Source organism: Cherax quadricarinatus, chromosome 48 (assembly GCF_038502225.1).
Source record: "Cherax quadricarinatus isolate ZL_2023a chromosome 48, ASM3850222v1, whole genome shotgun sequence".
Lineage (NCBI taxonomy): Eukaryota > Metazoa > Arthropoda > Malacostraca > Decapoda > Parastacidae > Cherax > Cherax quadricarinatus.
In genome coordinates this window covers 19,937,302-19,951,152 of record NC_091339.1, presented here as the reverse complement: position 1 = coordinate 19,951,152, position 13,851 = coordinate 19,937,302, and the positions used below count along the sequence as shown (strand labels likewise).

Here is a 13,851-nt window from a genome sequence, read left to right as displayed (position 1 = left end):
GATTTTCGTGTGCAAGTTCGGTACTAGTCCCTCTAGGATTTTCCAGGTGTATATAATCATGTATCTTTCCCTCCTGCGTTCCAGGGAATACAGGTTTAGGAACCTCAAGCGCTCCCAGTAATTGAGGTGTTTTATCTCCGTTATGCGCGCCGTGAAAGTTCTCTGTACATTTTCTAGGTCGGCAATTTCACCTGCCTTGAAAGGTGCTGTTAGTGTGCAGCAATATTCCAGCCTAGATAGAACAAGTGACCTGAAGAGTGTCATCATGGGCTTGGCCTCCCTAGTTTTGAAGGTTCTCATTATCCAGCCTGTCATTTTTCTAGCAGATGCGATTGATACAATGTTATGGTCCTTGAAGGTGAGATCCTCCGACATGATCACTCCCAGGTCTTTGACGTTGGTGTTTCGCTCTATTTTGTGGCCAGAATTTGTTTTGTACTCTGATGAAGATTTAATTTCCTCATGTTTACCATATCTGAGTAATTGAAATTTCTCATCGTTGAACTTCATATTGTTTTCTGCAGCCCACTGAAAGATTTGGTTGATGTCCGCCTGGAGCCTTGCAGTGTCTGCAATGGAAGACACTGTCATGCAGATTCGGGTGTCATCTGCAAAGGAAGACACGGTGCTGTGGCTGACATCCTTGTCTATGTCGGATATGAGGATGAGGAACAAGATGGGAGCGAGTACTGTGCCTTGTGGAACAGAGCTTTTCACCGTAGCTGCCTCGGACTTTACTCTGTTGACGACTACTCCCTGTGTTCTGTTAGTGAGGAAATTATAGATCCATCGACCGACTTTTCCTGTTATTCCTTTAGCACGCATTTTGTGCGCTATTACGCCATGGTCACACTTGTCGAAGGCTTTTGCAAAGTCTGTATATATTACATCTGCATTCTTTTTGTCTTCTAGTGCATTTAGGACCTTGTCGTAGTGATCCAATAGTTGAGACAGACAGGAGCGACCTGTTCTAAACCCATGTTGCCCTGGGTTGTGTAACTGATGGGTTTCTAGATGGGTGGTGATCTTGCTTCTTAGGACCCTTTCAAAGATTTTTATGATATGGGATGTTAGTGCTACTGGTCTGTAGTTCTTTGCTGTTGCTTTACTGCCCCCTTTGTGGAGTGGGGCTATGTCTGTTGTTTTTAGTAACTGTGGGACGACCCCCGTGTCCATGCTCCCTCTCCATAGGATGGAAAAGGCTCGTGATAGGGGCTTCTTGCAGTTCTTGATGAACACAGAGTTCCATGAGTCTGGCCCTGGGGCAGAGTGCATGGGCATGTCATTTATCGCCTGTTCGAAGTCATTTGGCGTCAGGATAACATCGGATAGGCTTGTGTTAATCAAATTTTGTGGCTCTCTCATAAAAAATTCATTTTGATCTTCGACTATCAGTCTGGTTAGCGGCTTGCTAAAAACTGAGTCATATTGGGACTTGAGTAGCTCACTCATTTCCTTGCTGTCATCTGTGTAGGACCCATCTTGTTTAAGTAGGGGCCCAATACTGGACGTTGTTCTCGATTTTGATTTGGCATAGGAGAAGAAATACTTTGGGTTTCTTTCGATTTCATTTATGGCTTTTAGTTCTTCCCGCGTGGGTTGTTTTGCACTTGTTTAATTGAGAGATCATTCATACGAGTTTTTTTTTTTTTACTTACTGTTACTTTATCATCAAGCACAAATACCATAGGTGAAGTAAAGATAGATCAGAGAGTAGTCCATCGTAAGTAATGTTGGTGGCACAAAGTAATGTACCTTAGAAAGGCTGCCCAAAACATTCCCGGTAAGGAACTGGGAAGCATTCAGATTCAGACCAAGGAAGGGAAGGGCAGATCCAATTCCTTGGATCAAGAGCCCCAAGAAATTTTTCTTGAGGGAGCCAGTTTTGGAGATGGAGACTTTGGATATGTACTGGGTCTGGATGTAAGTTGTAATAGCAGTTCCCTACAAGGGAGGCAGTACCTTGATGCTTGTAAAGATCTCTTGATCCAAGGATTTTGTAACTACTCCTTCCCTTCCTCGGATCAAACCCGATATGCCGTTCCCCAACACGAAACTTAGCGCTCCCACTTGAATGTAACACTAACAATATAAGGTCAGTTTGCGTCAAGAGATGGCGGGGGCGTCGATGGTGACGTACCATGTAAACAAAAATGACAGACCTAAACAGAGAGTTGAAGGAATATTTATCTCGAGGTGATGGCAAGTCTGAGTCCAAGACGCCTCTCTTACCCACCACCATAAGTGATATCAAGATACCCAAGATAACCTCTTGGTTCTCCAGGAATGGTGGCACTGCTGCCACTGAAGATGAAGAGACTGCATCAGCGTCCTCTTGGTCCTCACAGTCAGACCCTTGTCTGCCCACACTGGTCAGTTGTTGATTATTACTATTTTATTTCATTATTACTTATTTAACCTTCAGAGGAAGTACCCCGATGCTGGTGAAGGGCTCTTGATACTAGGGATTTGCATTTCCCTTTTCTTCCTCTATTGAAACTTGAGTGCTGTGGGCCAGTAGATCTGCTGTAGTGTCCCTCCTTTCTTATGTTCTTATTCCCCAGACACTGTATATATGACCTCTATGTTGTTATTTCATTCATTAGGAGAGCACTAAACCTGTGTGGGTCATTGCGTGGGGGAATGATAGGCAATCAAATATGAACAACGAATGTAGAAATTAGCTCCAGTTACTTGGATCATGTAAAGGTACCTGTCCTACAGACTATATGATATAACCCTTATTGCACTTCCCATGAACACTATAATTTAATGACCTTTATGGGTTTAGTGCTTTTCTTCATTATAATAATAATAATTTAATAAGTACATTTATTATAATAATTTATTAAGTACATTTATTATAATTAAGTATACATACAGAGGTGCTTACTAAATTTTTTATTATAAATGTACTTAATAGGTATTATGAATAAGTATGATTTGAGAAACCTAAAAATGCATTGCATTTCAGACATATACCAGGCTAAATTGTCATGGGGTAAAAGGAGTGATTAGGTCAGTCCTTCATTTTGCAAAACAAGTACATATGTGGAATTTTGTTCAGCAAAGTGTATACAGCCATTTGTATTTGAATAGCCTGATAAATATGACCAGGGCAAACATATACAATATTTAAGTCTGGGAAATACTTTCTTTGCAACTTAATCAAGATTGATGGCATTCTCATCTTGTATTAATCACACTCTTATACCTCACAGTCACAAAAAAAAAAAAACAGTAATAATTAGTTACTGACAGGTGTGGGTGGAGATTGATGGGAGTCTAGTTGAGCATCATATCTCTGAATTCAGCATCATTACAGCCACAGACATAATTAGACCTTTTTGTCTAAGCATTTAGGAATAATACTTCTAGACTAAGTTAGATTAGGCACCATTATTTACCATGACAATAACACCAAGTGTTTCATACAGTAGTAATAATAATAATAATAATAATAATCTTTATTTCTACAAGTATGTATATGTACAAGGTATACAAGTCTAGCTGACATCAACGACATACTACTATACAGAAAGGCCTGTCATGCAGGGCATTTCGGGCAGATTAGGTCACTTTTGTCCAAAAGATGTGACCCCAGCCAGTCAGCTAACACCCAGGTACCTATTTTACTGATAGGTACTTCTGTACTATCATCCAAGTAATTGAGGTTAGGTTAGATCTTTAACATTTTCGTTTATTCTCACAAATTGTTCTCCTAATGTTCTTTATTACATGTAAATTTAGATATTTTAAAAAATAGATAATGCTTGATAATAGAAAATTTTATTATATCTAATGTATACTTATATCATTTTATTTTAAATATGGTTTTGTAAACTCAGGAATAGAAGTTGATATTGAGATACTGTATAAACAAACTTAGTTTATTATGTTTGAGAAGTATCAGCACACTATCTTGCATTGGTGCTTCTTATACCTAGGTTGGAAAATGACTACAGTGGAACCTCGGTATGTGACCTTAATTCATTCCAGAAGGCTGTTCGAGTGCCGCTCCATTTGAGTATCGAACAAGTTCTTCCCAACCAATTTTCAGTTTGGTTGGCTGTTATCACTAATCTTTGTGGGCCCTATGGTGACTTATTTATACAGATAATACAATAAAACACCAAAATATGTTGATAAATTAGACACAAGTGCAACTCTTGATGGACTGAACACATCGACTCAAGGTTGAGGGACTGATTACCTCATTCTCCTCCTGTTCTTCAAGTTTCTCCTACGTATGGACTGATGAAGCCACTGTGTGGCGAAACGTTTCCTCAATAAAGATTCCCAAGAGTTGCACTTGTGTCTAATTTATCAACATGTCGGTTCTCTGAACCATTCATCTACAAACCAAAATATGTGAAGAAACACGAAATAGTTTACAGCGAAGTTCTGGCAGGTCGTATTTGTTTGGTCGAGTGCTGAGCTTTGATCGAGTAGGGAGCTGATCGTATACTGAGGTTCCACTGTATTTTTAACATGGAATTTCATATGCAAGAAAATAATAAAGTTCCATCACTTAAGGTATGCTTGTTACCTTGAACTGTATATATTTTATAATATAGTACAGTATAAAAATGTTTTGTTGATATCTGCTAAGGAAAATTGTTAATGAACAGGTTAAAAAATTCTGTATGTCAAAGTACTGTATATACTGAAAGGTGTATATTTCTCTGTGTATATATTCTAAGAGTTCAGATTATTTCTTATTTTAGGGGTTAAAGTATTCTTGATATTATTGAGCAGGTAATGTACCGTCTTAACCCTTTGACTGTTTCCGACGTATAAATACGTCTTACGAGCCAATGTTTCTGACGTATTTATACGCACAAATTCTAGCGGCTTCAAATCGAGCGCCAAAGGCCTGATAGGCCTACACGGGAGAGAATGGGTCTCAGTGGTCGGTGTGCACCCTGTGATAAAAATCTGGGACCTAGCGGTGCATTGTGGGAACGCCATGTTGTCAGTCCATTTTCACCATGCCTCTCGGTAAGAAGTTCCTCACTCCTCGGCGGATTGGAGGTCTTTTGTTCCCAAGTGATAGCTCTAACAGCGATGAAAGTGTCAGTGACAGTGAATTCAAGGGTTTTCAAGTGAGTGTTACCGAAAAAAGTGCCCAGGATAACGTAAATAGTGACGAAAACCCAGATGACCCACAACCTTCGACCTCTGGTGCTGTGCCGGCTTGTTCACGTTCACGTTCGCCTGTACCAGGACGAAAGAGGAAACTATTTGGTCGTGTACAACACCCTGATGATAGCAGTGATAGTGATAGTGATAGTGATTTCAAGGTCATTGAAAGCAGTTCTAGTGACAGTGAGAGTGAATATTCCCCAGTGAAGCGCCAGTATGTACGACGTAGCATGCGGTCTGGTAGTGTTTCATATGTTGTTCCAAGGGGAAGGAGAAACTCTGGGAGCACATCCCGTGGCCCAACACCACGACCTGATAGTGAAGATGACGATATTGTAACGATGGGTATGAATGGTGACAGTGAGGGAGGAGGCAGTGGTGGTGATAGTGAGGGTGGCACGGCCCATGTGGCACCATCACCGGGCCACGCTACTAGCCACGCGGCTGACTCAGCAGAACAACCAGCCTCACCCTACCCCACACTGCCACAACCTGCACCACCACAACCTGCACAGCCACAACCACAGCCACAACCACGGTACAATATCCAGACACCACCAGCAGACCGCATCTGGGATTGGCAGGACGGTGACGAGTTTGTTCCCAGTCCCCATGACTTTGATGAAACACAAAGTGGAATAAAGCCATCTTGTCCACTTGGGAACAATGCCAGTGAACTGGACTGCTTTGAGTTATTCTTCGATGAACCCCTGATGGACATCATTGTCAGGGAAACCAACACATACTGTGAATACACCATGGCAAATACAATTCTCTCACCAAAATCACGGCTACACAAGTGGAAGGAGACAACTGTGGCAGAGATGTACCTGTTTTTTGCCACAATAATGCTTATGCCACATGTGTATAAGCACACTGTCACCACATACTGGACAACAGATCGCCTGATTTCAACTCCAGGTTTTAGTGACATTATAGGTGTCAATCGTTTCCTGATACTTTTGCGTATGTTACACTTTTCAGACAAAACCAGGCCTGACAGAAGCGACAGGTTATATAAGATAAGAAATGTGTTTATGTACCTGAAACAAAAGTGCTGCATGTATTTTTATCCCTTCAGGAAGCTTGTTATTGATGAGTCCTTGATTTTATTCAAAGGAAGACTCTCATTCAAGCAATATATACCAAGCAAGAGGAAACGCTTTGGTATAAAGCTATTTGTACTGTGTGATTGCAGAAGTGGTCTTGTTTTAGATATTATTGTGTACACTGGCAGTAATACTTTGAGAGATACCATGAAGTTATTGGGTATCTCTGGTGATGTGGTTCGAACAATGATGGAACCATATCTTGGTAAGGGGCATATGTTATTTACTGATAACTGGTACACAAGCCCCTTACTCAGTGATTTCTTGCGAGTGAACTTGACAGACGTGTGTGGCACAGTGCGTGGTAATCGCAAACATATGCCAAGGTTCGACGCTGGCACTCGCAGAGGTGAGGTGCAAGCCTTTGCTGCCAATGACATCATGGCATTTCGGTGGCATGACAAACGTGATGTCACATTGTTGACATCAGTTCACACAAACGAAATGGTACCCAGTGGCAGGGACAACAGAGAGACCAATGAACCCATTCTAAAGCCTGCAGCTGTCATGGACTACAACCTCAATATGCGCTTAGTGGACAAATGTGACATGCAGATTGGGTTTGCAGACTGTGTACGCAAGAGTTATAAGTGGTATATCAAACTTTTTTTCCATCTTGTTGATATCTCTATGCTAAATGCTTATAACATATACAAGTTGAAGACCAACAAAACACCAAAATATGGTGAATTTTGCCTGTCAGTAATCAGACAAATAATTGCAAAGTACAAAGGAGCAACTCCTGCAATAGACCAGCGCCCACAGACGTCATCTCGTTTGAGGCCTGGTGATCACTACCCCATACAACTGCCTCCTACTACTGCCAAGAAAAATGCTCAGAAGAGGTGTTATGTATGTATGCATACCACAAAACGCCCACAAACACGCAGAGACACTCGTTTTATGTGTGAGGAGTGTGAAGTGCCCCTCTGCATATACCCATGTTTCAAAGAGTTCCACAAGCTGCAGCAGTTCTAGGAACGTGGTTAGTGACTGTACATATGTATATATATTATGGAACAATAGTAATAAACATTGTTTTGTATTGTTTGTTTGTGTAAACAAAGCGTATACACAAACTAATAGTGATAAAGTTTGTTCTGTTATTGTGTTGTAAATAATGAGTGTATATTTGAACAATGCACCTTACATTGGTCTCACAGGCCACATAAGTTACCTGGAAAAGAAAAATATTGAAAAATGCAAGAAACCTTTGAATTAGAGTAAATAAAAGAATACCGGGTGGGCGGCAGTCGCCGCTGTTGCCGTACGCACGTCAATTTCTGCAAACTTTGCAGCTCTATATCTCGGTAAGTACTGATGGCAAAAATTTTTTTTTAGGCTTAAAACACTAGTAAAAATATTCCTAACATTTTCATAAGAAAAAATAATTTTTTTTTTTTCGAATATTTGGCGACATAGAATGACAGTTTCAGAGAGGGCCCTGAAACAGTCAAAGGGTTAATGACCTATGTGTTGTCAATAAACTTTAATCATTGTTAACAAGCTAAGTAACAATAATACTGTAAATGTCATTATAATTTTCTCTGTACACTTTCAGGGAAGAAAGCAAAGGATCCTAGGCTTCCTGGGGTGTGTTGTGATGGGCTTAATCTGCTTTTCACTGGCTGCAATGTACTTCCCACTCCTGGTATTCAAAGCTCGCAAGTTTGCCTTGCTCTTCACACTGGGTAGTTTATTCTCTGTTTCAAGGTAAAGGTTTTACAGTATATGAAATAGCTTGATAAACTTTTGGAACTAAGCAGTAATTATTAATATCATGTATTTAAATAATAACTTTATAGTAATACAGAATTTATTTATTGTAAATTTATCTAGGAAAAAAGTATACTGTAGTAAATTGTTTAATTAATAACATTTCATTGCTAGTTGATATTCACAAAAGCAGGAACATGAACAGTAATGCATGTAGCTATGAAGTGTTGTCATAGATGCTGGAGTCTGTTGTTGAGGTAGACTTATTGTAGAAGGGTTCATGGTCTTTTATTCTGTAATGCTCTAATTTAACCCTTTCAGGGTCGACAGGCCCTCTCAGAGACTTGCTCTCAGGGTCAGCCAAATTTAAAAAAAAATTATTTTTTCTTATGGAAAGATAGAGAATCTTTTCCCGATCATAATGACATCAAAAGTACGAAATTTGATGGAAAACTTACAGAATTATGCTCTTGTGAAGCTAGCGGTCTCAAATATGTTTACGCATCGGCGATTTTCCCCACTTTGAGCCCTATTTTCGGCCAATTTCAGTATATTTGTCGACAAAAATCGTAACTATTTCCCTAGAACTCCATTTTTTCTATCGAATGAGTACAAGAAACCACCCATTTACCGATTTCAACTATCCAATACAGTGGTCAGAATTTAGCAATTTTGCCAATTTCACACAAATTTCAAAAAATGCCAGTTTCTGAATAGGGTCCAGAATAAACAAGAAAGACATTCCTGGCACTAAAATAACATTACCTCTGTTCATTAGTCACGTCCCCATGCCCCTCTTACATTCTTTTGCTTTGCACTTTGAATTTTTATTCTCACAAAAAAATAGAAGATTTATTGTTATGCAGACTACTGTATTAGTATAGACATGGTATAAATAATATTGGCTTACTTGTGAAAGAATATTAGACTCACCAGTTGACGTGTATTGGACGCATAGCATGATTTGTTTACTTTTGAACTTTAGTAAAAATCGAATATTTCTGCTACTTTGAGCTCAATTTCAAGGTACTTTTCTTTGTAAAACCAGTCAAAATCATCTCAATTTCTGTAATATGTCTTCCTTGCTATAAAATGAGACCAGGAAAACTAGAATACAACAATAAATACCATACAAAAATACAGTGCAAAGTTGCTGTTTTAATCCAAAAACACGGTCAAAGTTTTTTTTTCTCATTACACACTGTCTGCTGCAGGATTTTTTTTATACTGCGCACACTGACCACATACACCCATTCTTTTATATGTAGGCCTACCAGCTTTCTCTCACTAGATTTGAGGGCGCTAGAATTTAGGCGTACTAGTACGTCAAAAACCCTGGCTCGTAAGCCGTACTAGTACGGCCGAAACCCTGAAAGGGTTAAGGAGTAGGGAGTAGTAGTCTACTGTATCAAAAGCTTTTTTTAAGATCAGTTAATAGGTCTATTGGATATTCATTGTTTTTTAGGGATTCATATATTGAATCAAGCATTTTTTGTTATTACATCATTCATTTATACTCTTTTTGAGTGAAACCTAAATGACAAGGGTTAAAAATATTGTGTTCTGTTATGAATTCATACATTAGCTAGTGTATTATGTCTTCAAATACAGTAGTTTAAATACAGTTATAATGGTAAGTTACAAATTAGCCAATAGTTATTGACTTCAGATGGGTATTCACTTTTATAAATACATAGGTTTGACCCTAACCAGTTTAAGTGTGTTTGGGAACATATTTGTTTCTTTAGATTTGTTAAGCAATGCCATAATAAACACATACACACTTGAATATCTTTACTGTAAAACATTTTACACTCTAGTAAAATAGGTCAGACCAATAAAGTGGGTGAAAGATTTAGCAATCAAGTTGTAGAGACATTCTCTAGTTTCCTACAAGGAATCAGATCAAGTGGTCAGTCTAATAGTGGAGTCAGTAGAACAAGTAGAGCAATGCAGCAATAGTAGATGTGGTTATATGTGGGCAGGGCCCACTAGTGGAAGTAGGTCAGGTTTAAAAGATGTGCCAGAGATTCAGCAAATGAATTGTATAATTTTATATTCTCAACTGAGGTTCCATGGTATTACTGTGTCAGACTAGTATCTTCATTACTATTTTAATAAAATTAAGCACTAAACCCATAAGGGTCATATAGTGCTACAAGTATCTTCAGATCAAAGATATGTAATACTGACAACTTGTTAGTGTTGTATTACAGTATAGTACATATATATTTGATCTAAAGAACCTCAAGAGTTGGGATAGTACATAGGCAGCTTTCTTATGTATGTGAATGAAAGTATATTAGCTTTATTTCCTTCTTTTTTTAGTGAATTTTTTCTCAAGATTGCCTCTGAAGGAGTAGTTAGTGATACATATAGGGAGCATGAGTAATTATCTGTTAGAAAAGCCCTTTGGACTTGGGAGTTGAGGATTATTTTAGCTAGGTTTTACCCTATGGTGTAAAAGAAATTGTCAAGTTTATTTCCCATTTCTATGATTGAGAGGGGAAGTTCATTTTATTTTTTTGGTATAATTTGTTTTAGTCATTTTACTAGAGCCCAATATATGAGTGTTTTCCAGATCTTATTTTTATATCTCCTTTTGTTTCATTAAGTTTGTTAGCATGGTAGAGTTGTTTGAATTTGGTTGTTAATTGGGTTATTGTTGTTGAACATACTTTTTCTTTTTCTTTGGATATTAAGGTCAGTCAGTCTGCTTAATTATGCATATCTTTTCAGTGTTCATTATTATTTTGTCATTAAAAAAAGTGCTAAACACATAAGGGTCAACATTCTTAGATCTCATATATAATAAATCTGTTTTTTTTTTTTTTTATCTTTTCAGTTTCTCTTTCCTGTGGGGTCCAGTAAATCACCTAAAACATCTATTTTCTTCAGACCGACTAATGTTTACATCAGTTTACTTTGTCTCATTGTTTGCAACACTCTACTTTGCACTTAGCTTGCAGTCAACACTTCTTACCTCCATAGCAGCTGTCATACAAGTGGTGGCACTGTTGTGTTTTGTTGTCAGTAATATACCCGGAGGACAGACTGGGCTCAAGTTTTTCTCAAGCATATGTTCTTCCATGGTAAAAACTACAGTATCCAAAGCTCTTCCAGTTTAGTTACCTCTAAATTTGTGTTTTCTGTTTTCATTAAGTATGTTGAGGACTGGAAACATCTCATATGGACTTCATTTCAAATACAGAATATAACATTTATATCTTACAAGATTTTTTGAAATAATCTACTCCTTATGTGGTGTTTCCACATTACATCATTAACATCATATTGTTTTTGTCCTACCAAATAACTAAATTGTTATGAACGTGTGTACTGAATGCAAATATTGTTTGAAGTGATTATTACGTCCACTCTTCTGATTATACAGTGTAAGAATTTCGTGTACTATATAGGTTTAATAAGGTGATATCTTATCACTGTAATTCAGTGTAAATTAGTGTCCAAAGCAACACAGAAATACAACTGAAAGTAGCACATTGACCAACTTCGTATATTGATGTTGGGGTGAAGGTCTTGGCTTATCAAGATCCCCAAAGGAAAGCATTTAGCCATCACCCAAGTACATCTGTTTACTGCATTGTAAACAGAAACAGCAAATGTAAGGAAACTTAACCATTGTACTTTTGACCCTGCTCAAGATCTTTGGTTGTGAGCCAAATGCTCTGATCACTGAGCTACAGCTAGGTCACTATTTTCTTATAGCTAATGTGTTGTATAGGTTTCCTTCTGAAAATATTTTTTTTTTAAATTAGTGTTTCAAAGGGGGTACAAAGAAAACTAACTTAAATCCAGTAGTTTGACCTTTCATGGAAAACCCAACCCAGTATTTTTTCTTCAGTTATATGTACTATATTACCTAGGTAGTAGGTTGGTAGACAGCAACCGCCCAGGGAGGTACTACTGTCCTGCCAAGTGAATGTAAAACGAAAGCCTGTAATTGTTTTACATGATGGTAGGATTGCTGGTGTCCATTTTTTGCCTCATAAACATGCAAGGTTTCAGGTACGTCTTGCTACTTCTACTTACACTTAGGTCACACTACACATACATGTACAAGCATGTATATATACACACACCCCTCTGGGTTTTCTTCTATTTTCTTACTAGTTCTTGTTCTTGTTTATTTCCTCTTATCTCCATGGGGAAGTGGGACAGAATTCTTCCTCTGTAAGCTATGCGTGTTGTAAGAGGTGACTAAAATGCCAGGAGCAAGGGGCTAGTAACCCCTTCTCCTGTATAAATTACTAAATTTAAAAAGAGAAACTTTTGTTTTTCTTTTTGGGCCACCCTGCCTTGGTGGGATATGGCCGGTTTGTTGAAAAAAAAATACTATATTAATTGTCTTTTATTACTATTGCATTATTATTGAAAATCAGAACAATAAGTCAATACTAAGGCTGGAAAAATTCATAGTCAACAGTGTGGAAATTAAAACTGGACAGTATTGTAGGCTGCCTGGGGCCATGCTTAAAACTGGTCCAAGACAAAGAAATGTTATCTAATTTTTATTTCAAATTTGTGGGCTTGTTATTAGCTGAAAAAGATCAGAGTTGCTTCCTCACTTCTTTTAAATGAATCTAGAGTAATAATTCTTTTTATATTATTTTGTAAATTCTTCCACTATCCTCAAAATATATTTAAATTATTTTTGTTTCTTTACAACACATTTTGCATCATTCTGTGGTTTAATTTTTGCTGATTAATAATGTAAAAGAATTGTACTAGCAAATTTGGATTTATTTTCTCAAGTCTGAGTCAGTTATTGTACAAGACAAAAAACATATTGTACCATAGTAATTACGAAGGTGCATATTTTTTCATATTCTATTAAAATATTTTCATTCCTGATTAGAATATAGGCAATTAGTTTGGCTTTTACTGTACATAGCAAATGAGTCTTAAAATATTCTTAAAGTAATTGGTATCTTAAAACATTTGCCATAAATTACATCAAACATAAACATACAAGTTTTGCAGAACGTTCTTAAAAAGATTGTACTAGTAAATACAGTAAGTCCTCACTTAACGTCACTGATAGGTTCTTAGAACTGTAATTTTAAGCAAAACGACGTAGTGTAACAAAACCAGTTTTGCCATGGGCTAATTGATATAAACAAAACTTGTAGTTTTCTTTCTAATGTCACACCTTTTCTGTGTTTTTTGTGGCAACAGACATCAGGGGTGCACAGTGTACCTTTACCACTCATTGCAACAGGGTTAAATCAAGGAATTAATATTTACAAAGCAAAAATTGTAAAGTGCACCTCCTACCACTATACAGTTCAAAAACAAACGATAACAAATGTGGTGGGCTTGCTGAACGCTTTTGTACTGCATCGTTTATTGTCGTGCATTTGTACGATTATCATATACTTTACAAATTTTTATTTTACAATAATTTGTATTCATTAATTTTTTTCACTTCATCGTTATAATGAAATGATGAATGAAACAATGTTATTTGAGGACCTGCTGTATATGACATTTAAATTTCTTTTGTAAGCACAAGGATAGCCAAAGACTACAGGTTGTATATTAAGCTTGTTTAAATCAATCGAGAAAAGCATTACCAAATTTACGAAGAAAAATGATGATAATGTCTTTGTAAGATATGTGTATTTTGTATCACATTAAAATTTTTTATGGTAGTCACACTGATTTTATGAATACATGTACTTCATGCTAAATAATTAATATTATTATTATTGTATTTATGGCAAAAAAGCTAAACTCATAGAGGTCATACATTGCTTGGAGAATGAAGAATGATAGGCAGTTTTAATCCAAGGAAGTAGAGAGTGGCTTCAGTTCTCTGGATCAAGAACCCTGTACCTACATCAAGGCACCTTCCTTG

The 13,851-nt window shown here is 37.4% G+C and overlaps 1 protein-coding gene across 1 annotated transcript; it reads left to right on the top strand.

Annotated features, from left to right (window-relative positions):
- Window positions 1-2,118: 2,118 nt before the first annotated feature.
- Window positions 2,119-11,937, top strand: LOC138854075 (uncharacterized). The gene is made up of 3 exons (XM_070094950.1): window positions 2,119-2,372; window positions 7,816-7,967; window positions 10,816-11,937. The coding sequence occupies exons 1-3, from the start codon at window positions 2,154-2,156 to the stop codon at window positions 11,096-11,098; spliced, it is 654 nt and encodes a 217-aa protein (XP_069951051.1). The 5' UTR covers window positions 2,119-2,153; the 3' UTR covers window positions 11,099-11,937.
- Window positions 11,938-13,851: the final 1,914 nt, after the last annotated feature.